At 43.1% G+C, this 27,774-nt stretch overlaps 1 protein-coding gene across 3 annotated transcripts; it reads right to left on the bottom strand.

Annotated features, from left to right (window-relative positions):
* Window positions 1–7,393: 7,393 nt before the first annotated feature.
* LOC108540704 (RP9 pre-mRNA splicing factor) lies at window positions 7,394–27,768 on the bottom strand. Of its 3 annotated transcripts, none has more exons than XR_001888741.1 (7): window positions 27,578–27,768; window positions 18,978–19,008; window positions 17,760–17,889; window positions 15,718–15,809; window positions 14,941–15,002; window positions 13,164–13,574; window positions 7,394–7,533 (listed from the first exon to the last, which is right to left on the bottom strand). XR_001888741.1 is itself a non-coding variant. In XM_017889843.1 (6 exons), the coding sequence occupies exons 1-6, from the start codon at window positions 27,727–27,729 to the stop codon at window positions 13,376–13,378; spliced, it is 666 nt and encodes a 221-aa protein (XP_017745332.1). In that variant the 5' UTR covers window positions 27,730–27,768; the 3' UTR covers window positions 12,939–13,375. The 3 variants fall into 3 exon arrangements, 1 of the variants encoding a protein (XP_017745332.1); XR_001888740.1 differs by lacking the exon at window positions 7,394–7,533 and adding an exon at window positions 9,145–10,426; XM_017889843.1 differs by lacking the exon at window positions 7,394–7,533 and having other exon boundaries at window positions 12,939–13,574.
* Window positions 27,769–27,774: the final 6 nt, after the last annotated feature.

Raw genomic sequence — 27,774 nt, 5'->3', positions numbered from 1 at the left:
GTTCCGGCTAAAATCAGATAATTCTGATCATATGACATTTGAAAGGATTTTTTTTTTAATAGAGCTCTGTGGTCAGAAGTCAGCATAATTAAAAGCTGATATTCAAGATATGTATTTATTTACTTATTTATTTATTTTATTTTTAAAAAATTTAAAATTTTTTTTTGAGATGGAGTCTGTCACCCAGGCTGGAGTGCAGTGGTGCAATCTTGGCTCACTGCAAGCTTCGCCTCCTGGGCTCACACCATTCTCTTGCCTCAGCCTCCTGAGTAGCCAGGACTACAGGCGCCCGCCACCACGCCCAGCTAATTTTTTGTATTTTTAGTAGAGACGGGGTTTCACCATGTTAGCCAGGATGGTCTCGATCTCCTGACCTTGTGATCCACCCGCCTCGGCCTCCCAAAGTGCTGGGATTACAGGCGTGAGCCACCGCGCCCAGCCTATTTGTTTATTTTAAAGGCCTTTTTTACTTTTTCTCTTTGGATCTTGTTTCTGGGAATTTTTTTTTTCAGTCAACTGAAACAACTTTTGAAAATATATTTGGTCCTCTGTTCACTTCCTTTCTTGTTGATATGATTTTACTGAGAAAATGCAGCATTTTATTGGCCCTTTAGAAAGCTTAAAATTTCCCCAATTGTCTCCTTTAAGAATTGTTCTCCCTGGATGCTACCGGGCAACGAGTAGGAGGGTAGCTGCAGTGAGCCTTGAAGCCCAGGTGGAGACTTTGCAGGTGCAGATTTTGGTGGTAGTAGCAAATATATGTATGTGTGTATGTGTGTGTGTGTGTGTGTGTGTGTGTGTGTGTATGTATATATAAAATTGTTCTCCCATTTACTCTTTGCCATCTTCAGTACCACATGAAAAGATCTAGAGGGGGCTGGGCACAGTGGCTCACACCTGTAATCCCAGCACTTTAGGAGACCGAGGTGGGCAGATCCCTTGAGCCCAGGAGTTCAAGACCAGCCTGGGTAACATGGTGAAGCACTGTCTCTACAAAAAATAAAAAAAAGAAAAAAAACAGCCGGCCATGGTAGCTAGCTGGGCATGGTGGCATATGCCTGTAGTCCCAGCTACATGGGAGGACTGATTGAGCCTTGGTGGTCTAGGCTACAGGGAGCTGTGATCATGCCACTGCACTCGAGCCTAGGGGACAGAGTGAGACCCTGTCTCAAAAAAAAAAAAAAAAAAAAAGCCTGCTCAAGCTTCTGACCTACACCACCATGAGGTAATCAGTGGTGGTGGTTTTGACCTTTTACTTTTGTGGGAAAGTGTTAATGCAGCAACAAACTGATCCAGAAGTTTAATGAGCTTTCCCTCCTCCTCTTAGGCCAGTCCATCACCTGTGCTCTGGACCCCACCATCAGCCAGCAGTAGGGGGCAGTAGCTGGAGCACTGGCCCTGCATCCAGACTGCCTGGCTTTGAATCCCAGCTTGCTAGCTGTGGAGTTGCTCCACCTCTCTGTGCCTCCATGTCCTTTACTGATCATATCTACCTCCTAGACTCTTACACAACAAGAAGGAGTTGGGGATGGATCCAGAAGGGAACTTCTAATGATGCTGAGACCCAGTGAGGAACACAGAAAAAGGCACCACTCACCCACTTTTTGGATCTTTTGTCTGCTCTTTACAGTCCAAAGAGTCATGGGGCAGCTTCCTTGCAGGTGTAAAGCTCTGCTCTTTTATGGATTGTGTTACCTGATCTCTCTGTCTTTTGAGGGTACCAGATATTACTTTGTAATGTGAGGGAGAACTTGACCTTTCTGTATGTGATGGCTGGTAAGTCACTGAGAAGAGCTCCAGTTTTATAGGTGGCTGCGAGTGGTTACCATGAATGGTTATTACAGGGGGCTACTCGTTTCTTTGCTCATTTGGATTAAAAGTCACAATTTGAACATTTGGAGGCCATGGAAACACTACCAAGGGATGACTGTCACGGGGAATGGGCTGATCACAGATTGGGCTGATTGGCATTGGGTGGCCCTTGCAGCAGGATGTGCTGTGGAAGTACTGTGTAAACTAGTCCCATGGCATTTCCCTGTTTCAGGAAATCTGGTATTCAGTGTAAAAAAATGGGATCCTTGATTTCAAAGAATCTAGATGCTCTGCTTTCTAGCTGTGCCTGTTTTTCACATATTTAAATATTAGTTCCTAAAAACTGCAAATGCTTTGTTGGCCCTATTTGTTAATGGCTTCACCCTGAGCTCAATGGTCTAGTTATAAATGGGAAACTGTTCAGGCATGGTGGATCACATCTGTAATCCCAGCTCTTTGGGACACTGAGTTGGGAGGATCACTTGAGGCCAGGAGTTTGAGACCAGCCTAGGCAACATGAGACCCCATCTTGACATAAAATAAAAAATCTTAACCAGGTGGGGTGGTACATACCCATATTCTCAGGTGCTTAGGAAGCTGAGGTGGAAGGAGCCTTTGAGCCCAGGAGTTTGAGGTTGCATTGAGCTATGATCATGTCACCAGGGTGACAGACTGAGACCCTGTCTCTCAAAAAAAAAAAAAAAAAAAAAAAAAGAGAGAGAATGAAAATGAAAACTCCACATATCTAAATAGATGGGTCTCCAAATTATGAGTTTCTGGCATTCAGCTGCTAATTTTGAAAAGGTTTCTGACTTTTCTTTAGGCTCATCTGTGTGCTTCCTTATAAAATCATGTAACGAGTTCGTACTTTTATTCAGTCGGCATCCATTTTAATTTTCTCGATTAACATACCCAAACTCTGTCTTGACAAACCTTAAATTCTTTCTCTGTGCTTTGAGATGTAAGTTTGCTACCCTGTTTTTTCTTTTTTCGTTCTTTCTTTTTTTTTGGAAGTTGAGTTTCACACCTTTGCCCAGGCTGGAGTACAGTAGCATAATCTCGGCTCACTGCAACCTCCACCTCCCAGGTTCAAGCAATTCTTCTGCCTCAGCCTCCTGAGTAGCTGGGATTACAGGTGCCTACCACAATGCCTAGCTAATTTTTGTATTTTTAGTAGAGATGAGGTTTCACCATGTTGGCCAGGATGGTCTCAAATTCTTGGACTTCAAGTGATCTGCCTGCCTTGGCCTCTCAAAGTGCTGGGATTACAGGTATGAGCCACTGTTTCTGGTCCCTACCCTGTTTTTTCCAAAATTTGGCAAGGGCTTCAGCCACGTGGGATAGATACACTTTAACTTGTTACATTTACAGAGGCACAATTTAATCCAACTGTCCTTTTAAAGTAGTGAGTTTTTCCAGTTTCATGGCTAAAATTTAAAATGAAAGCTCTAAGATTCTCGTTTTTTTTTTTTTTTTTTTTTTTTTTTTTTTTTTTTTTTTTCCTCTGAGACGGAGTCTCCCTCTGTCTCCTAGGCTGAAGTGCAGTGGTGTGATCTGGGCTCACTACAAGCTCCACCTCCTGGGTTCATGCCATCCTCCTGCCTTAGCCTCCTGAGTAGCTGGGACTACAGGCACACACCACCACACCTGGCTAATTTTTGTTGTATTTTTTAGTAGAGACAGGGTTTCACCATGTTACCCTGGATGGTCTCGATCTCCTGACCTTGCAATCCGCCAGCCTCGGCCTCCCAAAGTGCTGGGATTACAGGCGTGAGCCACCGTGCCTGGCTTTTTTTTTTTTTTTTTTTGTATACATGTGTGTATGTCTCTGAACATTATCTACATGGTATCAAATTGATTTATAAATAAATACTCATAAATTAATAAGCCCAAATGCTTCTCATGTTCATGTGATTTTAGTAACCTTTGATAAATAACACTAATTTAAAAATTGTTGGTAAAATAAGATACAAATGTCCCAAGAATTGAGACATTTTTGCCTGGGTGTATTGGTCAAGCAGATTTATACTGTCTCTACTACACATTTTAAGGTACTTAAACTGTTACTTCTGTGATATTTTTTAATACTGTCTGTGAGCTTATGTTTTGGTTTTGAGCCTTTAGATTCTGTAGTCTAGACAAGTGGCCTTTGTAAGGCCTGGGGTCATGTGTGTGTCCCTAGCACCTAGGCCCCTCCTCTCTGGACCAGCTGTGCCTCTTGGCCATGTGGGGAGGGGTCAGATTCTCTAGGCAGTCTTCAAAGCTCTGTTCATTGTCCTGGGCTCTGCAACTGGTACATAACAATTATAATTGCTAATTGCCTAGGTTTTTCACTGAAAATTAGGGTTCCTAAGAGTTAACATTGTTGGCCGGGCACTTTGGCTCATGCCTGTAATCCCAGCACTTTGGGAGGCTGAGGCAGGTGGATCAACTGAGGTCAGGAGGAGTTTGAGACCAGCCTTATCAACGTGGTGAAACCCCGTCTCTACTAAAATACAAAATTAGCTGGGCATGGTGGCGTGCGCCTGTAATCCCAGCTACCCAGGAGGCTGAGGCTGGAGAATCGCTTAAACCCGGGAGGCAGAGGTTGCAGTGAGCCAAGATGCGCCACTGCACTCCAGCCTAGGTGACAGAGCAAGACTCTGTCTCAAAAAGAGCAAGACTCTGTCTCAAAAAAAAAAAGAGTTAACATTGTAATTAACATATATAATTAAAACTGTTAGATATAAGAGAAACACTTATGTTTGCAAAGTGTACAACAAAAGTAGGATGTGTTTTTGGAAAGTAAGGTTATAAATAAGGCATGAGAATGGCTTTTGTAAAAGGGAAAATAATTTTGTCTAGTTTAGAGGTTATTGAAGTGTTGTTTCAAATTATTTTAGAATTGTGAAATGTGCTACACATGGTGGCACCCAATTGTAGTCCCAGCTACTAAAGAGAATGAAGCAGGAGGATTGCTTGAGTCCAAGCGTTTGAGGCTTCAGTGAGCTATAATTGTGCTTCTGCACTCCAGTCTGGGCAACAGAGCAAGATCCAAGTTCTAAAATAATAATAATAATAAAAATTGTGAAATGTGAAATACAAAATGGCATCGCTCTGGTTCAGAGCCCTAAAATGGAGTTGGAAAGCCATGCTAAGAAGGACTACCCGCATGACCTACAACCTTGCAAAAACGAAAACAAAAACCACAACCACCCAGGAATTTGCCTTGCCTGGAACCTTTGGACGGGGCCAAACTGCCACTTTCCAGGACCATAACATCCTGGAAAACAACTGAATTCCTCCAGCACTGCAACTCCTAAACAGCAACAAACCAATGAACTATGGAGTTGTTTATAGTAAGCCAGCCATTTCCATTAATGATAATTCTTTCAAAACAACTTGTATAATCACCTTCAGTGTCCTTTAAAAAATTCCTACTTTACTTCAGTACTTTGGAATACAATTTGGCTTCTAACCTAATCTGTTTCTCCCAAGTCTGGAATTCCTAAGATGCCAATAAACATCTCGTCTTACTGCTTTGCAGTCTGGTATTCTGCCTCTTCTTGGTTGACAGAATCCAAGGATATATTGTCATGGGTGAGCAATGACTATCTGGGCCAGTGGTGCAGGAATAAAACAATTTACCAAGACATTTGTAGGTAAAGAAGGCAGATTTATTAAAGAAAGTATGAAAATACGTTGCAAGGTTGCAATGGGCAGCCAGCAAAAGAGTTGACTGCAAAGAAACAAAGGCTAGCTGGAGACTCTATAGGATAGTTCTTGGGCTGCACAGTGCTACTTTGCGTATTGATAATGCCAAGGTTGCCTTGAGCTAACCTGCAGGTGTTTGGAGATAGTAAGGTGCAGGAGGGCTGCGTATCCCGGAACATGAATAAAGGCCAACTTACAGCTTCTCTGCTTCCTTTTTGCTTTCCCTCAGTCCTGCCAGCCTGACTCATTTTCCTTAATTAGGACTCCACATTTCACCTCTGACAGAGCAACAATGACAAATTTTTGGCATGTGGATTGAAGGTCTTATTTTCCAACTGCTTCCTGTTGGCCAGAGATGTAGAGTTGACCCTACCTAGGATTGTTAGTCAGGAGGTTACATGGGCCTAAATCCCTGAATTGGAAATTACACCGGGCAGGGTTGCTGTGGGACCATTGGGAAACCGCATTTGCAGCCTAAAATTTTGCCTAGCTATATCCAAACGAGAGTGATGGAGTGTTTTTTTTTTTTTTTTTTTTTTTTTAAGTTCAGGGGTACATGTGCAGGCTTATTACATAGGTAAACTTGTGTCATGGGAATTTGTTGTATAGATTATTTATTTTATCACCCAGGTGCTAAGCCTAGTACCCATTTGTTATTTTCCTGATCTTCTCCCTCCTCCCACCCTCCTCTCTCCAACAGGCCCCAGTGTGTGTTGTTCCCTTCTATGTGTCCATGTGTTCTCATCATTTAGCTCCCACTTATAAGTGAGAGCATGCAATATTTGGTTTTCTGTTCCTGTGTTAGTTTGCTAAGGATAATGGCCTCCAGCTCCATCCATGTCCCTGCAAAGGACATGGTCTCTTTTTTATGGATGCATAGTGTTTTGTGGCAGATATGTGCCACATTTTCTTTATCCAGCCTACCACTGATGGGCCTTTAGGTTGATNTTTTTTTTTTTTTTTTTTTTTTAAGTTCAGGGGTACATGTGCAGGCTTATTACATAGGTAAACTTGTGTCATGGGAATTTGTTGTATAGATTATTTATTTTATCACCCAGGTGCTAAGCCTAGTACCCATTTGTTATTTTCCTGATCTTCTCCCTCCTCCCACCCTCCTCTCTCCAACAGGCCCCAGTGTGTGTTGTTCCCTTCTATGTGTCCATGTGTTCTCATCATTTAGCTCCCACTTATAAGTGAGAGCATGCAATATTTGGTTTTCTGTTCCTGTGTTAGTTTGCTAAGGATAATGGCCTCCAGCTCCATCCATGTCCCTGCAAAGGACATGGTCTCTTTTTTATGGATGCATAGTGTTTTGTGGCAGATATGTGCCACATTTTCTTTATCCAGCCTACCACTGATGGGCCTTTAGGTTGATTTCATGTCTTTGCTATTGTGAATAGTGCTGTAATGAACATACATGTGCATGTGTCTTTATAATAGAATGATTTCTATTCCTTTGGGTATATACCCAGTAATAGGAATGCTGGGTTGAGTAATTGTTCTGTCTTTAGGTCTTTGAGGAATCACCATGAGGAATGGTGATTTTTTTTTTGAGATGGAGTCTTGCTCTGTTGCCCAGGCTGGAGTGGACTGCAGTGGCACCATCTCAGCTCACTGCAACCTTCGCCTCCCGGGTTCAAGCGATTCTCCTGCCTTAGCCTCTGGAGTAGCTGGGACTGCAGGTGTGCACCACCATGCCCAGCTAATGTTTTATCTTTAGTAGAGATGGGGTTTCACCATGTTGGCCAGGCTGGTCACTGGTGTGCCACCACGCCTGGCTAATTTTTGTATTTTTAGTAGAGACGGGGTTTCACCATATTGGCCAGGCTGGTCTCGAACTCCTGACCTCATGATCCGCCCGCCTCGGCCTCCCAAAGTGCTGAGATTACAGGCAAGAGCCACCGCGCCTGGCCACGAGCCACATTTTATACCTCTGTGTTGCCTCGTCATTGAGATGTAGGATGCCCTTGAAAGGGGAGCGTGACCTTGGTGGGGAGGCATCCCTCTTCCTCTTCAGGCATGGGCAATCTGTAGAAATGGGAAGTGAGTGCAAACTGTTGGCTGTTGGGAGAGTAAGCACTTGCATGCTAAAGTGGGAGTGGGGTGGGGTTAGATAGGGTGGGGCAACATAGCATCCACTACTGCTTCGAAGTCATGTTCCAACTGGACCATTTCTGTATACATGCAATAACTTTGTATTGAAAACCACTATGTGTTATGCATTGTGTTAGAAGCTTAGCATACAACACGTAGAATAATCTGTATCCTCAAGAAGCTTCAAGACTTGTGGGCAGCGAGGCAAGGAAACGTTCGCACTAGTGTGCTGGCTATTCTGGGTATTGAAGCACAGGGGAGGGGCACCTGACCACCTCTGGGAGCCTACGGTAGGTTTCTGACTCAGGCACTGAGGTGGCTGTTAGATGAAAAGATGCTGAGGGTAATATGTTTGTAAGGGGGTAGATGGTGTGGTCCCCATGGGACATCTAAGTGGATACACCCAGGGCTTGAGGGAGTTCTGGGATGGTGTCATCAGAATATTGATGATATTTGAAGCCATGAAAATGGATGAGATCACAGAAGAGTGCATAGAAGGCCTAGGCCAGAACTGTGAGAAACACTGATATTTAAAGGATGGAGGCCAAGACTTATAAGGGAGACTAGGAAGGAGCAGCCACTGAAGTAGTTAGGTGGAGAACCTGGAAGAGAGGAACCATGAAATCCAATGTTGAGGATCTTTCAAGAAAAAGTGTCCCAAAAAGTCAAAGGCCAAACAAATCAAAGAAAGGACTAGAGAGGATCTGGTAGATCTGATAACAATGAAGTAATGATGGTCCTTGCAAGAGCTCTTTTGGTGGCATCAGGTGTTATGGACTGAATTGTATTTCTCCCAAATTCATTTGTTGAAGTCCCAACCCCCAAGGTGTATTTGGAGCTATGGCCTTTAAAGAGGTAATTAAGGTTAAATGAGGTGATGAGAGTGCAGCCCTAATTAATAGAAATGTTTTTTTTTTTTTTTTTTTTTTTTAGATAAAGAGTCTTACCTGTCACCCAGGCTGGAGTGCAATGGAACAATCTTGACTCATTGCAACCTCCAACTCCTGGGTTCAAGCAATTCTCCTGCCTCAGCCTCCCGACTAGCTGAGATTACAGGTGCCCACCACCACGCCTGGCTAATTTTTATGTTTTCTGTAGAGACGGGGTTTCACCATATTGGTCAGGCTGGTTTTGATCTCCTGACCTCAAGTGATCCACCCACCTTGGCCTCCCAAAGTGCTGGGATTACAGGCATGAGCCAATGTGCCTGGCCAAGACAGGACTGCCTTTAAAGGGAGAGAGGCCAGGCATGGTGGCTCACGCCTGTAATACCAGCACTTTGGGAGGCTGAGGCGGATGGATCACGAGGTCAGGAATTTGAGACCAGCCTGACCAACGTGGTGAAATCCCGTCTCTACTAAAAATACAAAAATTAGCCAGGCGTGGTGGTGCACGCCTGTAATCCCAGCTACTCAGGAGGCTGAGGCAGGAGAATTGCTTGAACCTGGGAGGTGGAGATTGCAGTGAGCCGAGATCACGCCACTGCATTCCAGCCTGGGTGACAGAGGGAGACTCCGCCTCAAAAAAAATAGAGAAAAGCATGGAATTGTGAGCATGTGGAACAAAGGGCCACTTTATAACAAGCTCACTAGAGATAAGTAACCCACTCACGAGATAATAGCACTAAGTCATTTGTTAGGACAGAGCTCTCATGGCATAATCATTTATTTAAGGCCCCACCTCTTAATATTTTTGCACTAGGAATTAAGTTTCCAACATATGAATTCTGGGAGACATAATCAAACCACAGCATTGACTCATTTGGTAGTATATGTAACAATTAAAATACGCAATTGCCTTATTATGAAACTATCCTATTGAAATACTTGCACATGTACACGAGATATTTACCCAAGATTTTCTTTTCAGTCTTACTTGTAGGAATGAGAAATAGGAGACAAATGAATTGTGATAAATAGATTAATGGTTAAATGAATCATGGCACATTCAAACTGAGGGATTTTGTAGCTGCCTGAAGCTTGTTGTGAGCAGTAAGATTACCAACATAGAGTGAAATGGGGTCACAGAACAGCGTTCCTGGTGTTTATCTGTTATGTGAAACTAACAATTCAAAACCTTTCCTGTTCATCTGTGTTTACTGATGCATTTTGATCAGGATCTGGAGTGCTGTATCAAAGCATCATAAGTAGACTCTTCTTTCACTTTTTATTCTTGAATGGCTCAGAATTGTGAACTCTTTATGCGCATGTATTTTACAATTTTAAAAGTTTTTAAATACTGTTGGCAAGATCACAATAGAAAGGAAGAGATTCAAGACGTGAGTGACATGGGATAAAGGAGGAAGCTCCCCAAGGATCAGATGATGGTGACAGCAGTACCAGTAGCAGCAGGAGCAGGTAACATTCATTTAGAGTTGAGATGTGCCACACCCTGTTCTAAATGCTTTATGCATATCAAGTCCCCTTATTCTCATGAGGAGTCTAGGAGGTAGATATGATCAGTAAAGGACATGGAGGCACAGAGAGGTGGAGCAACTCCACAGCTAGCAAGCTGGGATTCAAAGCCAGGCAGTCTGGATGCAGGGCCAGTGCTCCAGCTACTGCCCCCTACTGCTGGCTGATGGTGGGGTCCAGAGCACAGGTGATGGACTGGCCTGAGAGGAGGAGGGAAAGCTCATTAAACTTCTGGATCAGTTTGTTGCTGCATTAACACTTTCCCACAAAAGTAAAAGGTCAAAACCACCACCACTGATTACCTCATGGTGGTGTAGGTCAGAAGCTTGAGTAGGCTCAACTGGGCTCTCAACCTTGCATCTCACAAGCCCCGACCCAAGGTGTCAGCAGAGGTGGGCTTCCATCTGGAGGCTCTGGGGAAGAATATGCATCCAGAATCATTGAGGGTGGCAGAATTCAGTTACTTTCGGCTGTAGGACTGACAGCTCCATTTCTTTGCTGGCTGTTAGTGAGGAACATTTGATGAGAGTCTGCTGCATCCCTCACCATCTGGCCCCTTCAACTTTAAAGCCAGTGATGATGTGTGGAATCTTTCACAGGCTTGGACTCTCTTACTTCCTCTTTGATTATTAGCCATAGACAGCTCTGGAGTTCCATATGGCTCTCATGATTTGATTAGGAACACCCAGATGGTCTCCCTCTCCTTGTACTGGTAACATAATCCAGTCACAGGAGTAAAATGCATCCTATTAACAGTACTGAAGATTAGGGGGAGAGATCATGGGCCATTTTAGAATTTTGCCTAACATGCACACCACGATGGTGAGATGGTAGGCTGCATTAGTGAGGGGAGGTCTGAGGGCTGATATTGTCTTCCTGGATAGGAGTAGAAAATGCAGAACCTGAAGGAAATGCCTGAGAATGAAGAAGGTTTAAATAGATGACTAACAAGCTTTTGGTTTGCTAGTCAGCATTTTGGGGTCAGTTCTCAAATATTTGAGTTTAGAGATGAATTTGTGGGGGCATCAATCCACATGGGTATGTGTTTTCCCCGTGCAGTCTGTATTTACAATATGCAGAAGTGAAAGATTTTAATTGAAGTTTCTTTTGGGAGAGCTGGACAAAAGGATCACAGGTCAGGGGAGATGACAGGCTGAAGTGATGTTCCCCAGAATCTAGGCCAGAAACAGACAAGACAGAGAAAACCAGTGAGAGAGAAGGGATAGCAATTCACTTGCAAGGGCTGCAGGGGTGGACAGCTGGATTCCAGTTAAAGCAGGAAGTGGAAGGCGGCTTCGGTAAGAGGATAGAGATCTAGAGCACAGGTTCTCCAAGTGGGGTTCCTGAACCAACAGTGTCAGCATCACTTGTTAGCAAGGTAGATTCCCAGATTCACCCCAGACCTAGGAAATGGAAAATTCTGGTAGTTTTTGAGTGGAGCACAGGAATCTGCATCTTTAGTTGATCTGGATGCCTCGAAGGCTTGAGAATTATCGATGCAGCATCTCTCGTGTTGTGTAAGAATGCTTTTATCATGAATGGGATTGCGGAGGGACAGTAGCCAGTTCCTGGAAGAAGAGGACCGGCTGTATCTGGGTGGGAAATGCTGAGCATATGGCAGAGGACAGATGGCCTGTGTTCTGCATGACAAGGGTTAAGTGTAAGGCAAGGCCGAATCCACTGGCCTTACAGTTTTCAGAAATAATAAGTCCTGGCCATCCCATTCTTGATTGTGTGAAAACCCATTCAGGTTGTATTCCAAGGTCAAGAATAGTAGCACTGACTGCTGAGAGCTGGAGAAGTGTCAGTCTGGGCCTGGCTTGGCTGCTCCTTAAAAAGGAGGGAATCCAAACCCCAGGAAAAGCAGCAAAAAATGGGAGTGAGTTTCTGGACCCTGACTGAGTGCCTAAAGCATCAAGAGTCCAGTGTTGGCCACAGAGAAACACACTTGCCTATGAGCAAGATCCAGCTTCATAGACTGACACACCCAGGCCTCCTAAGATGCTTCCACTGTGGCCTAGTCTCAGCTACAAGGGCACGGGTGGGCTGTGGTCAGGCAACAGGAAGAGAAAGAAAGCGAGAGAGATTTTGGGATGTGGGTACCTGACCCAGTATGGAAATCCCTGTATGTTCCTAAACTTTTTCTTAGTCACTCTGTGAAAATGGTAGGACTTTGGTAGTAGAAAGCAAGTGAAGTAGAATGCAGCCATACAAGGTTTTTCATTGTCTTCAGAACTCCCTAGCCCCCAATCAACAAATCACGTCAGGTAAATATAAATGTACCATTCTGATATGGCAGTAAAGCCAAATATACTCGATATATAAAAACAGTGGGCCCACCCTATCAGCAAGTTCTACATTCGTGAATTCATCAAACTACAGATAGAAAATATTCAAAAAAATAAATGGATAGTTCTGTTTCTATGGAACATGCACAGACTCTCTCTTGCCATTATTCCCTAAACAATACATTATAACAACTGTTTACATTGTATTAGGTGTTATAAGTAATCTACAGATGAATTACAGTATATGGGAAGATGTATGTAGGCAACAGGCAAATAGCACGCCATTTAATGTAAGGGACTTGGGCATCCACAGATTTTGGTATCTGTGAGGGATTGAGGGAGTTGGTCCTGGATCCAACCCCCCTTAGCTACTGACCACTGTAAGGTTCATACTTCTAAGTTTAAAATGTAACTATGTGTGAGCGCATGTGGATAGCATTTGTGTAAGAAAAGCCCTGTACTTACCTGTGATATATAAAATATTCACAAGAAACTAGTACCACTGGTAGACATTGGGGAAAGTAAGTGGAGTAGAAAGGAAGAAAGAAGAGTTTTCATGATTAAATTTTATGTATCTTTTAAATTTATATTATGAATTATTTGTACTTATGTATTATTCATAAATAAATATATTCCATTTAAAAAATAAATAATGAGATTTTATTATTCTTAACAACAGAGAAGACTCCAGCCTGATATCTGTGGGACCTGAGTCCGCACTGTGAAGGGCACAAGCTGTGGGAGGGCATGGAAGACACACCTCAGAGACTCCCCCAGTCCTGCCATCCTGCGGGAGACATTTCAAAGGAATCGTAAACTCATGTGACCAGCAGGGAGGACAACACCAAAGAAACTTTCCTACCTAAAATCAGCGGCTGTCCAGAGCTAGCACTTGGAAGGAGACACTCCCTCTCCTGGGGTCACATCTTCACTGGAAGGCGGGTGGGAGCTCACTGCTGTGACCCACGTATCCTCCTCTCTCGGCATCTCTATCCTGCTACTTTCTCTGACTGCATCTTCCTCTGTTCCTTGGTCAGTGTTTGAGAAGAGAATGTTGAACAAGTCACATCCTTGTCACTCTGAGTCAGAACTCTCATTTGACTTGGAAGATTTGTGCTTACGTTTTTTCTTCTTTTTCTTTTCTTTTTTTCTTTTCTTATGCTTTTCTTTCTTCTTCTTTTTCTTGTGTTTCTCTTTACCTTCAAAGGAACTGGAGCTGCTCCCATCTTCATCTGAGGTAGAATCCTCTAGTAACTGTTTTAACTGCTGTATCCTAAACATTCAAAATTGATCAGAGAACAGTGAGTTTTAGCTTTAACTTATACAAAATATGTCATTCAAAAGCAGTATAGGAGGAAGATGAATAACCATGTCACAAAGACAGCATTTTTCTTTTTTACCTGTTTTCTCCATTCTTCTCCACCTGAATGCCTACTTTACGTGACTGTAACCAGTGTACAAGCCATTTTGTATTTTTATTGTCCTAGACATTTCTCATGTCTCCACAGTTCTTACAATTATAATTTTTTTTTTTTGAGACGGAGTCTTGCTCTGTCGCCTGGGCTGGAGTGCACTGGTGCGATCTTGGCTCACTGCAAGCTCCGCCTCCCGGGTTCACGCCATTCTCCCGTCTCAGCCTCCCGAGTAGCTGGGACTACAGGCGCCCGCCACGTCGCCCGGCTAGTTTTTTTACATTTTTTAGTAGAGACGGGGTTTCACCGTGTGAGCCAGGATGGTCTCGATCTCCTGACCTCGTGATCCGCCCGCCTTGGCCTCCCAAAGTGCTGGGATTACAGGCTTGAGCCAATGCGCCCGGCCTACAATTGTAATTTCTAACAGACGCATGCTTTACTAAACCATTCCCCTACTGCTCAATTTTTTAATCTACATCTTTAACAGTTATCATGCCACCAATTTGAAAAAAATCCTCCAATTTTTTCCACCTTTCTCTAATCATGTCTAATTTTATTTTTATTTATTTATTTATTTATTTTAAGAGATAGGCTCTTCCTCTGTCACCTAGGCTGGAGTGCAGTGGTACAATCATGGCTCACTGCCACCTCAACCTCCTGGGGTCAAGTAGATCCTCCCACTTCATCCTCCTGAGTGGCTGGAACTACAGGTGCATGCTGCCATACCTGGCTAATTTTTATTTTTAAATTTTTTTGTAAAGATGGGGTTTTTGCCATATGGCCCAGGCTGGTCTCAAACGCCTGGACTTCAGCGATCCACTGGCCTCGACCTCCCAAAGTGTTAGGATTACAGATGTGAGCCACTGAGCCTGGCCTAAGTATAATTTTTAACAAAAGCTCAGATCCCTAAAGACTTTGGAGAAGATAAACTGAATCATATGAAAGTATCAATTGTACTGTACAAGTAGACAGCACATGGGTTGCCAACATCAACTGCAGTGGCCAGAGAGCTGGATCAAGCCCATGGCTTTAAGCTAACCCAAGGAGAAGGCTGGCCTGCTTATTCCCAACACTGGCCTTTTCAGCCATGACTCCTGCACTCCACATATTTTCACAATTGAAGTACCATGTGTACTGCACCATTCCTCTAACACTAGAGTGGTTTTCTCCAACTTTATATAATTTTAAAACTTTAAGAGGATATTGTTATCACCAGGATGACCTCACCTTACGTCCTTTTCGTGTCGTTTATTGTCTCGTATGATGTCATACATGGGATCTTCATGTGCCTTAAGCGTCAGAGAAGGTTAAGGTTTGGTTAGGCTTCATGGACCACAAGTTAAATACAATGAAATGCTTATGTTATGAAAACCAGCTTATTTTTTTTCTGTTTGATGTAGCTGCATGTTCAACATGTTCTAGGTCACATCACTGAAAACTCATTTAAGCTAAAAAAAGGATTTTCCAATTAGAAAAATACAGGAAATGGCTACTCTCAGCACACTGTCTTTGGGGTAGCCCTGCTCTGCAGGAGCAGTCACAGAGCTGTAACACTGCCACCTCAAAACCAAACAAAAGAAAAATACAGGAAGTAACTGTCATCTAAAGAAAAAATATACGGACATTTTCATCTTACAATTTAAAGACATGTACTCTTAAAAGACTGGGAAATTAAATCCCTGATTTTAGTTATGAAACATGACTTTTACATAGTAAATTTTAAAAGGGGGGTTGAATAGATAACAATGTCTGTTTCAGAAAAAAAAAAATCACTCTTCCAAGTTATAAGCAAAGACCACTTTAATAAGAATTCCTTTTTTTGTTGAAGAGCTAATTTGTCATACAAATGTAATTTAATAAGCATGTAGTTAGCATCACACACTTTGGTCAAAGGGCTTCAGGGAATGTATTTTATGTGAATGTTCAGTTCACTGGTGACTTTCTGCTTCACTGATTTTCACTATTTCTGATAAATGTAAATTGACACTCTGGGACTTTACTTACCACTCTGAACTGCTCTAACTTTTGGTTGCCTTTGATAAAGAAAGGGCATTCTTTGTCGCCCGTTCGGTGACCATACCGTTTGCAACGCCAGCCTAAAACAAAAGAAATATTTCTGTAAGATAACCCAGTTTCACCTACTCGATAAAGAATCAGCAGAATATATTCAAGTTTTCTTCATTGAACTCCAATTCTAAAACAAAATATAATTATGGACAAGCCATGTAAGATCCCAGAAACAGAGGTAAACTAATTGCTTTCCCAAGCATTCTTTAGTCTTATACCTTTAGGAATAATATTCTATCACCAAGTATTTATGAAACAATCCAATGGAAAATTACTTCAAAAGGTAAGTTTTTTTTTTTTTTTTTTTTTTTTGAGATAGAGTCCTGCTCTGTCACTCAGGCTGGAGTCCAGTGGCGTGATCTCGGCTCACTGCAACCTCTGCCTCCTGGGTTCAAGATATTCTTCTGTCTCAGCCTCCTGGGTAGCTGGGATTTCAAGTGGGCACCACCACACCTAGCTAATTTTTGTATTTTTAGTAGAGACGGGGTTTTGTCATGTAGCCCAGGCTGGTCTTGAACTCCTAACCTCAGGTGATCCACCCACCTCGGCCTCCCAAAGTGCTGGGATTACAGGCGTGACCAACCACGCCCGGCCCAAAAGGTACATTTTTTAAAAGTGTGTCTCAGTATATTTTCAGAGTAAATGTTTTCATAAAGTATCTCTGCTTCTCATTTACTATTTTAGACACTATAAAAGCTTATTTCTCAGGTTGAGTCTGTTCAAAGCTGTCACTTATTATAAGTAAACAAAATCACAAGTTCTCTTAGAATATTAATGTTGACTGGGCACAGTGGCTCATACCTGTAATCCTAGCACTTTGGGAGGCAGTGGCAGGCAGACTGCTTGAGGCCAGGACTTCGAGACTAGCTTAGGCAACATGGTGAAACCCTATCTCTACAAAAATACAAAAAAATTAGCTGAGCCTGGTGGCGCACACCTGTAGTCCCGGCTATCTCGGAGGCTGAGGTGAGATCACCTGATTCTGGGAGGCTGAGGCTGCAGAAAGCTGTGATGGCACCACTGTACTCCAGCCCGGGTGACAGAGTGAGACCCTGTTTCCCTGACCCTGGTAGAAGGTTGTTTAATGTATGGAAAAGGTAAAACAGAGGGTCTCTGGCCAGGGAGACCAGGGAGACATCAGGTAGGTCTGAAGGAAGCTGCTACAGTGCCACAAAGGGTCACATGAATGAATGAAAAGCAGATGGACCCATTTCCAGACTCCTTCCACTCGGCTCCCAGAACACTCATAGCATGGCTTTCCCTCCACGTGGGAGCCTTCTCTGGGAAAATATAACCCACCCAAAGAAGAAAAACTGATAGATAATGAATTCTGAGGCATGTTGTCTGTGCTCTTAACAAATGATGAAGGCAATGAAGCATTCCCATCAAAATTCTTAAGGAAACTGATTTTAAATTAGAATTCAATATCCTGGTAAAGTTAAAATCTGTCAAAGACAATTCCAGAAAAGTAAAGGTCTTGACATTTTTATCTCCTATAAACCCATTTTGAAGGTAACTGCCATAGGATTTGTTATACCATAAGGAGAGAGTATAATAATAAAGAAGACTCAAGACACAGGAAAATGGGTGATCCAGCATAGGAGAGAGGCTAAGGGAACTTGCAGAAAGATGGTGTCTTAGTCAGCTTGGGCTGACATAACAAAATGCCGTATACTGAGTGGCCTAAACAACAGAAGAAACTGGTTTTCTCATTCATTCTGTAGGTTAGAAATCTGAGATCAGGGTCCCAGCAAGGTGGGTTTGTGGTGAGAGCTTTCTTCCTGGCTTAAGATGACAGCCCCTTTCTTTGTCTTCACATGGCACGGGGGTAGGGGGTGGGGTGGATGCTTCCTCATCTAGAAGATGGAGAACATGCCTTGGCTATAAGAGGGCTGTGATGAGAACAAGTTAAATAAAAGAAGTAAACACCCTTTGCGGCATGTAAGTTGCATGGATTAGGGAAACTCTCCCCCACTCACACTGCATCACTTTGACTTCTTTCCCCAGTGGCATCCAAAGTCCTTTAGTTGGTGCATGAGCCAGAAATTCCCTGGCGTGTTCATTGCCTGGTACATCTGGTATGCAATCTTCTGGCTTAGTCTCATCTTCCTAAAAAAGGGAACAGGTATAAACAGCATGGCAAGACAGTGCTGGGATTCTCTCCTGCTCCCCTTGGAGCCACCCTCGCCTGGCTTTTTCCTGGGCTTCTGGTGCCAACAATAACTTAGTTACCCCTCAAAACTAGAAAAAAAAGACAAGTTACACCTGATTGAAAAAACAAGAAACAAATGTACCAAAATAATTATACCAAAAACAATGTAGCTGTTCTTAGAGAAAAGTTACTGGTGAAGCAGAAAATTCTGTCCTTATATAGCAATGAGTGGTAAGGTCCAAGTTAGATTTCAGATTAAAAACAAAAAAGTTTCACTACCTCAAAATGTAGAATTAAAGTAAACCAGGCTTCCTGGAATAATAGAAATGGCCTGTTATAGCTTATTATACCCTGAAGGCCCTGTCATATTTGACAGTCACGTGCATGCTGTATCTCTGATGTGCATTTTTGCCACTCAATAACTGCATTTACAAGTAATGTGTTTTTAAACTTGGATTTTTTTCAAGTTTCTATGAGTATTAAATTTACAATAGACTAATGTTTTTAAAGAATATTTCTTCATTGAGAGTTACTAAACAGCAAGTTTTCTTTGCTGTGGCCTGCCACTCTAAGTCTCCCTCGTGCGCACACACCCTGGTGCTGTGGCCAGGGAGCTGCAGGAGGGATGCCTGCACCGGAAAGTGGGACTGGATGAGCTGTCGGGTCTCCTCAGAGTTTACTGCTCTCTGAGCTGCTGAGCCTAAGAAACCGGCACAGGATGGACAGAGGGGCTGAGCTGGGTGAGGCCGACAAGGAAAAGGAGCATAGAGATGCTGTCCCCAGCAAGAGAGAAGAGGGGCAAGGCCAAGGAATCCACATGGGCCTGCACTGGTTCTTTGGGGAAGGGAAACATGGCTGATGAAATTTCTGCAAAGGCAGTGGCTTGTGACAAAACTAAAAATTATGACCCCTCAGTCATCTGCAGGAAAGAAATAGGCTTTTGGTAAAAGGAGATTTAAATATCATGCAATCATTTTCCATAACAAGTTACTAAGTCTACAAGTATGTCTAGTGGAATAACTAAGAGTACAAACTTCACACTAACCTTGATAAGCCCAGGAGGAGGTTTTTCATAACTGGAAAACAAAGAACAAAACCTTATCAACTATGTTAATGTAAACATAACACATCAAGTTACTGCAAAAAAGGGGCTGTAGGATTTTTAATCAGAGATTTTAGCAACAGTAAGCTTTTATCACTGATTTGCAGACAAGCAATCACCTGAGAAGAGCAGAACACTTCTCCTCCCTGTGCTCGGTGGCACCCGCCATCCAGGGACTGAACCCAGAGGAGACCCAGAATGCTGAGCACGCAAGTCTCCAGATGCGACAGGCAGCGAGATGGGAAGGAAATTCTGAAGGCAAGGTGTTTGTGCACTCAAAGAGCAACTCTCGGGCTCCTAAAGCGATTTGTACCTCCTCCCAAAAGAGTAATCTGCAAATATTTTTAGCTCAGGTCTGTCCCTTGACCCTTTAAACCTTTAGGGAAGTACTTTTTCTTTTTCGAGACAGGGTCTTGTTGTATTGCCTAGGCTGGTCTCAAACCCCTGACCTCAAGCAATCCTCCCACTTCAGCCTCCTGAGTAGCTGGGACTACAGTCGTGTACCATGGCACCATGACACCTGGCTCTCTCATTTTAATACTTCAGAATAACTGCAACATACAGAAACAATGATTTAATGTTTTCTTCATTCAGACTCTTGTCTTATGCATAGTTTAAGGGACCCTTTAGAAGACAATGAGTATTGGAAAAAGGAGTCAAGAATAGACTAAGGGAAAAGTGAAATAATTTTCATTCGGTCGGGCGTGGTGGCTCGCGCCTGTAATCCCAGCACTTCGGGAGGCTGAGGCGGGCAGATCTCTTGAGGTCAGGATTTTGAGACCAGCCTGGCCAACATGGTGAAACCCTGTCTCTACTAAATATACAAAAATTAGCTGAGTGTGGTGGCGGACGCCTGTAATCCCAGCTACTCAGGAGGCCGAGGCAGAAGAACCTGGGAGGCAGAAGTTGCAGTGAGCTGAGATCACGCCATTGCACTCCAGCCTGGGAGACAGAGTGAGACTCTGTCTTTAAAAAAAAAAAAAAAAAAAATTCATTCTCCCCTTCTATAAGAGGTGGGAGAAAGTAACTTGATGGACAATGGATGAGAAATACTACTAATCCTGGATCTGTTCCCTGAAGATTAAATAGTAAACAAGTGTGTATTAACAGGATTAGCTTTGTAAGTGTGGTACAGTGCTTTCCCAAAGTAGATGCTTAAAATATTTCTAACAAAAATCTGTGGCATGAAATAGGCCTAACGGAGCAAAAACCATAGAAATCTGCACAACTTGTGAAGATGATACAGTTTATCTGTAGCCATTCATTAGAAGCATTAACGCTACACCTTATGCATAGAGACTAGAAGGAGCTTGACAGTAAAGTCTATAAATCCAAAAATCCAGTAAATGAATCCGTTCGAGTCACAAGCATTATGCAAAAAATATGTGGCCAATCAAACTGAGATCCAAATTCTGAAAAAAAAAAGTCACTCTTCTTGTCAAGATGAAAATGAGTGTGATGCAATTGCACATTTGGAAATATCAGTAATGGCATTCCCAGAGTCCATTTTACAAGTGTTTTCACAAGTTTAAAGAAGGGTGGTTCATGCTGTTTCCTAGGGCTGAACAATTCATTAATGTAGTATACTCAAAAAGATATTTCTCAAAGTAGTATTTAACTACTAAATACAGATTAGAAAACTGAAGTATGTTTATGTGCAGTTTAGGTTCTACAGTGTGATAGTTAAGAGGTACGCATTTATCTCTGCAGTCACTGTCACCCAAGCTGGAGTGCAGTGGCACGATCACAGCTCACTGCAGCCTCGAGCTCCTGGGTTCAAGCAATCCTCCTGTCTTGGCCTCCCAAAGTACTGGGATTGTATACATGAGCCACTGTGTCCAGCTGCAGTTAATTCTTAAGATAAAAAGAAAAAAGTTGATCGAGGTGCATTACTTTGTGCCATCTGAAAAGCCTTACTTAGTCATTCGCACTGTACTAACTTTCTCTGAGTAGGAAGAAGACTAGTTACATCTGAGGGGAGACACGCCGTCTTCTCAAGTGTGTGTAGAGTAAGAAATCTTTTGTTAAGTGTTTCAAATTACTCTTTCTGTTGACTGTTGAGATGGGTTTTCTTTGAGAAGAGTCCCTAATGCAAGTGTACTCCATTCCACATAGCTGTTCCTGCAGCTGCATCCAAGGGGCTGTGTGGCAGAGGTGAAACTGCCACATACACCCAGAAGGTCCATTCTGCTATGCCTGGCAGCCCAGGAGCTACTGAGTGACAGAGAGTGTTGGAGCAGGTGGAAGCCTCCGATGCCCTCAGGGGCCTGGCAGGCAGGGTCACTGAGGGAAAACTCTGGTGGAGACTCAGGAGACTCCATCACATCAGGGATGAAAAGATTTGAATTCAATTTATAAAACAGCACTGTGGGGTTTCCCATTTAACATGGCCAACTGACCAACATGCTTATCTGTCTCCTTCACCAGACACTGTAAAAATGACAGTGAAAAAATAAAAAGGCCATAAAGATATCCCAAAAGGAGGCAACATCAGAGGAAGTTTTTAACAAATTTGGGAAAGTGGAAACCGCAATGGACTTCTTGGGGTGGAGGCAGTAACAGTTTTCAAAAGATGCAGCTTCCTTCCTACAGCCAGGAGCCTGCCTGCCCAACACTTGAAGAAGCCTGCAGGGTTAGCCTCCTCAACTCAGCAACACTGGCAGCCAGGCAGAGATCCCTGGCCCCCAGGCAGAAGACTCAAGACCCTTCTCTAGAGGAACTTAGGAGCCCCAGAAAAAAATCTCCAACTACTGACATTTGAAAGTCTCTTGATAAAAAGGGTACCCTGCAGCATGAGCGCTCTATCATGAAGCTATTTGATCAACAAACACCACCTTCTCTCTTTTTTCTCTCCCCTACACAGCTGCCCTTGACAAGAGCGGTATAGCACCTACTCTTAAATGAGTTGAGGCCAGAGCAGTGGCTCATGCCTGTAATCCCAGCACTTTGGGAGGCTGAAGTGAGAGGATTCATTGAAGCCAGGAGTTCGAGACCAGCCTGGGCAACATAGTAAGATTCCATCTCTAAAAAAAAAGTGTAAAAAAACTAGTTAGGTGTCGTGGTGTGCACCTGCAGTCCCAGCTACTCTGCAGGCTGATTCAGGGGGGCTAACTTGAGCCCAGGAAGTCAAGGCTTCAGTGAGTTATGATCATTCCATTGTGCTCCAGCTTGGGTGACAGAACGAGACCTTGTCTCTAAAAAACACAAAACAAAACAAAATATGGTTGAGATTCAAGGATACTCACACATTAGAGAAAGAAAAAAAATTACTAAATGGAAGACAGAAATCGAAAAGGCAAACAAGAAATACAGGCAATGTAGGGAACAAAAGACAACACAAAAGAAAAATGAGTGAGTATCCTCATAGATGAGTGAAGATATTTCACTTATGAAACAAGAACAGGATGCTATAAAAAAAAAAACTTGCAGAATGAGAAAAAGCTTTTTGATTTAGAAATATAACAATTAAAAAATATGTTTAGTAGAGAAAAAGATACCTCTACAAAGTACAATGAAAATACAAACAGAAGAGACAGAGCAACAGAAAATCAACAGAAGGAAAAAACAAAATTGAGGAGAGGAAACAAGACAGAAATTGATGTATGTGGTTAATGCATTTATGACATGTCAAGAAAAAAGGGTCAACTGCACTGGGGAACAACACACACTGGGACCTACTTGAGGGTGGAGGGTGAGCATCAGAAAAAATAACTATTGGGTACTAGGCTTAGTACCTGGGTGATGAAATAAATATAATAAACCTACACAGGTACCCCTGAACCTAAAATAAAAGTTAAAAAAAAAAGTCAATTGGAAAAGACTGACATCATAAAACTTCAGGATGGCAGCAATAAATAGTTTCTTAACATTTAAGGGCGAGGTGAACTTGAATACGTACATAAAAGAAAGGGAGTCAGAATGGCATCGAACTCCTTAGCAGTTTTGGAAGCTAAAAGATAGTGATGTACTATCACCAAAACTGAGTGAAAATTGTTGTTACTATTTTCCTCCTGCCTCAGCCTCCCGAGTAGCTGGGACTACAGGTCCATATCACTGTGCCTGGCCAATTTTTAAATTTCTGTAGAGACAGGGTCTCACATTATTGCCCAGGCTGGTCTTGAATTCTTGGCTTCAAATGATCCTCCTTCCTTGGCCTCCCAAAGTGTTGGGATTACAGGTGTGAGCCACCACGCCCAGCCCCAAAGTAATTTTTGACCTATAATTTTATACCTAGTCAAATTACGTACCAAGTTTTAGGATAGAATAAAGACATCTTCAGATATGCAAGGTATCAAAAAATTTACCTCCAATGCACTCTTTCATAGGAAGTTGCAGAATTGGCTTTGGTAAAATGTGAGAGTAAACATATAAAGAGGAAGACATGGAATCCAGGAATGAGAGGCAAGATAGGAGAGTGGGAAAGGATGCTCTGGGACCACTGCCGGACCAGGTTTAAAAAGTAACCACTGTACTAAAGGACAACAGAATGAAGAGTCTAGGTAAAAAATGAACTGATTAATTACCTGATATGTAGTTATGTGTGGAAAAAGTACTATTGGGGCTCAGAAAATGATACCCCAAAGTATGGTGCTTTGGCATGCTGAATACTTTGAACTAAATGAGATTAGAGAAGGCCTCAGAAGAAAGTTGCTCTCTGACCTTCTCTTGTCCTCCTGTCTCCTGCCCTTCTTTCTTCCCCAAAGCAGTCAGAGAGGCCAGAATTCCTCTTTTCCATACATGGGCCATAAAAACTAGAACAAGTCTCTCAAAAAGCAAGCCAGAAGACCTACAAATAACTTTAATATTTTTTTTTTAAAGATAAAATCTCAGTGGAACTTTTTTTTTTTAATATTTAAAACAATAATAATAAACTCCTACAAATATTACCCTAACATTTCCTTGCCTTTCTGCATCGGAGCTGGCCATAAAAAAATTAGCTGACCTACCTTGTTTGATAGATCAGGACCCCTCGTTCCAGAAAGGGTCCTGCCCCATACCTGGGAGGAAGTAATCGTACACAGAGGCCTGAAAAATCTGAATAGACAGGCCTTGCTGGGCTTTTCCCTATTACCACTGTATTATACCATTTTTTTGTCCAATGATATTTCTACACTGCTATACATTCTTCATCCAAACTAAGCATAAAAATAGTTTCCTCTGGGTCTCTGGGGCTTCCTTTCTCAACGTTCCCATGTCACATAAAACTGTGATTAAATATATTTGTTATGCTTTTCTCTTGCTGACCTATCTTTTGTTATAGGAGTATCCGCTGTGACTCCTATGATAGGTAAGGAAAGATAACTTTTCACCTTTATGGTACTCAGATTTTGGAGACATTGGGAGAAAAACAGCGGTAGAAAATTAAGCAAGTGAAAAACAGACTCTTATTAACTACTTAAAAGTTAACAATAATATAGAAAGCAAAATAAATCAGAGAACAGTACTTGGCTCAAAAGTGAGTAATAATTCATAGTTATATTACTGTATTTTTTGTTTGCTTTTGAGACAGGATATCACTCTGTTGCCCAGGCTGGAGTGCAGTGGTGCAACCAGGGCTCACTGCAGCCTCAACCCCCCAGGCTCAAGCAGATCTTCCCACTTCAGCCTCCCAAGTAGCTGGAACCACAGGCATGTACCACCACACCTGGTTAATTTATTTTCTTTTCTTTTTTGCAGAGATAAGGTCTATAAATGTTGCCCAGGCTGGTCTAGAACTTCTGGCCTCAAGCAATCTTCCCACCTCTACCTCCCAAAGTGGTGGGATTACAGGCGTGAACCACAGAGCCCAGCCTAGTTATAATAATGTTAATACTAAGCATTTGTTTAGCAAAAACTGCTATGATAGATCTATACTGGAAGATTATAAACAAGAAGGGTAGGTAAAGAACTAAATCCTTACTACGACAAGAAGTTAATAGGTATGTCTAAGATGTTGAATTGATGTAAACAGTATAAATATGCAATTTAGGAATATACAGTTGGTGGGTGCGGTGGCTCATGCCTGTAATCCCAGCACTTTGGGAGGCTGAGGTGGGCAGATCACTATGTCAAGAGATCGAGACCATCCTGGCTAACAGTGAATCTCCATCTCTACTAAAAATACAAAAATTAGCTGGGCATGTGATGCGCGCCTGTAGTCCCAGGTACTTGGGAACCTGAGGGAGGAGAATCACTTGAATCCAAGAAGTGGAGGTTGCAGTGAGCCAAGACTGCACCACTGCACTCCAGCCTGGGCGACAGAGCGAGACTCTGTCTCAAAATAAAATAAAAGTAAAAAATAAAAAAAAAAAAAAACATACAGTTAAATCCCAGAAGTAAAACCTAAAAGTTTATACAGAGAAGCTTGGTTTGGGAGGCGGAAGAGGGACACAGGGAATATGAGTGGTTACTGATGAGTCGGGCAGCCTATTGCTAGTTTTTATTAGCATTTTTAGTACTATTTGAATTTTAAAACTACATATTACTCTGGTATAAATACAATTTAAAGCTCAAACAAGATTCTGAGCTAGCCAAAGCAAATCCCTCAACAGCTCATTCAGTTTTAAATCTCAGAAACTGGAAAAAATCCCACCAGTCAGTCAGACACCTGAGTTCAGCTCTAGATTTGCTGGTTAGCTGGTCAATGTATGCTTGATCACATGACTTAACCAGTGTTCCTCCGTTTTTTCATCTGTACAAGTAGGTTATAATCTCTCTCATCTGTGAAAAAGCTCTCTGAGCTACAAATAAGTGGAATTAACATACACCGAGGGCTGGGCAGGGCCAGGCATTCTGGTGCTTATGCTAGGGGAAGACCTTTGAACACCTGACTTCCCTGGGAGACCACGAGCGCCACATAGTGACTTGAAAGTGTCAGGACTGCCCTGTAACGTGGATGTGCACAATGCAGAGTCTATCCTGCAACCCCTGCCCTGCTAAGGGGAAAAGTTCAGAGCGGGCCACGCTGGAAAAAGAGCAGGCCAGGTCCCAACATAGGAATTTATCTCACATCAAACCTCCTAGAAGGTTAATTATAAAGGATTTTAACTCTTTGAGGATCTTTCCTTATATGAATTATGTTTTTAAAAGAGTAGACAAATTAAACTTTACTTGAGCAAAAAACTGTTTTCAAAGCGGGCATCCCCAGAACCAGAATAGGTCCAGAGCAACTCTGAGGCTGCCACCTGGTGGGATAACATTTATGGACAGGAAAAGGAAAGTGACGTACAGAAAAACAAAGTGAGGTAGAGAAATAGCTGGATTCCATACAGCCTGGCGTCTGCCTTATTTGAACAGGGTTTCAAAGATTGACCATCTGTGACGGCCTGAAAATCAGCTGCTGTGACTGTCTGAGACTCAGGTACTTATAACAGTAGGTTACAGTCTGTTTACACATCCACTCAGGTTACAGTTCACTAAGTATAGAGAAACTTTTAGGCTAAACTTAAAATATTCAAGGAGGCAGCTTTAGGCTGTACTTAATTTAACACCTACTTAGCATAGGTAACTAGGAGTGCCTAAAACAGAAACGAATTCTTGAATAACTGAGTGAATGCCACACTCAGAAAAGGTTGTTTTACGCAGCTAACTATAGAATCACGGACAAGAACTGAAAGAGTTGCTGACTGAACTTTCCACCCGAGGTCTGTGTTAGAATTTAGGAAAAGCCACCCTGACAAATGACTACAAACGACAAGAATACACCATCCTCAAACATGCCACTCCGGCATATTGATGACTTTGAGTTACAAGTAATAGAATCAAACAACACAGGATAACTTATTCAGCTACTCCTCAAGTGCCTAAAATAAAGTATGACTCTGCTTTTTTTCCTTTTGTTCTTATTATTTTTCGACTCTTTCTGTTGTAAAGAGAAATTTACACCTGTAAAGGAAATTTTCTGTAGTAAATGTTTCTGTATCAGGAAGAGAGCTGCTTGGAGGCAACTTTTATCGCCCGAGGGCCTCATCGGGATAACAAAGCAACCTTTATTCACCATACATCTCCCCCCTCACCCTTCCTTAACGTCTGCACCACGCCCCAAAAGGCCCACGCCCCTATTCCCTGGCCCTTCTTTCAGTCTCCCACTTTTGTGGCCCTCCAGTGCATGGGTACATAATTAAAACAGTTTTTCTCCTGTTAATCTGTCTTAAGACAATTTAACTTGTGGTCCAGCTGAAGAACTTAGGTAGAGGGAAGCCATATTTCCCTCCCCTACATTTGAATCTTCTTTATACCACACTCTCCCGGGTCATCTGGAGTGTCCTGGAACTCCCTGGAACTAGGGAATCGCAGGGCCTCCCAAGTCAGATTCTGCTTGGTGCCGAGCGGCAGTTGGCTCCCTGAACTCCCCTCGTTCCCCATCAGGAGGACGGACTTGAAGTCCTTGACGGCGGCGCCCGACATCGGTCGCCCGCACTAAGCTCCTGCTGGGCCCGGCCCCCGTGCCTGCTCGGGGGGGGGGGGGCTCGGAGGACCCGGCCTGGGGCCCACCACCGCGTCCAGAGCCCCCGGCCCCTGGTTTCAGAAGACGGGCCGCGCGCGGACGGCAGCTCGGGACTCACAAGGACTCCAGGTGCTTGAGCTGCTGCAGCTGCTGCGCGTCGTGCCGCCGCCGCTTCTGCTCCCGACGTCGCTGCAGCTCCTGCTCGGGCGGCTCACGCGGCCGCCGCGCGCTCCCAGCCCCCACGTCCTCGCGCCCCGGCCTGGACAACATCTCGGCCCCCGCAGCGCGGCTCGGGCAACCCCTCCGGCGCGGCCT

This window comes from Rhinopithecus bieti, unplaced genomic scaffold (assembly GCF_001698545.2).
Source record: "Rhinopithecus bieti isolate Rb0 unplaced genomic scaffold, ASM169854v2 scaffold_19617, whole genome shotgun sequence".
Taxonomy (NCBI): Eukaryota; Metazoa; Chordata; class Mammalia; order Primates; family Cercopithecidae; genus Rhinopithecus; species Rhinopithecus bieti.
This window is presented reverse-complemented; position numbering and strand designations above follow the sequence as displayed.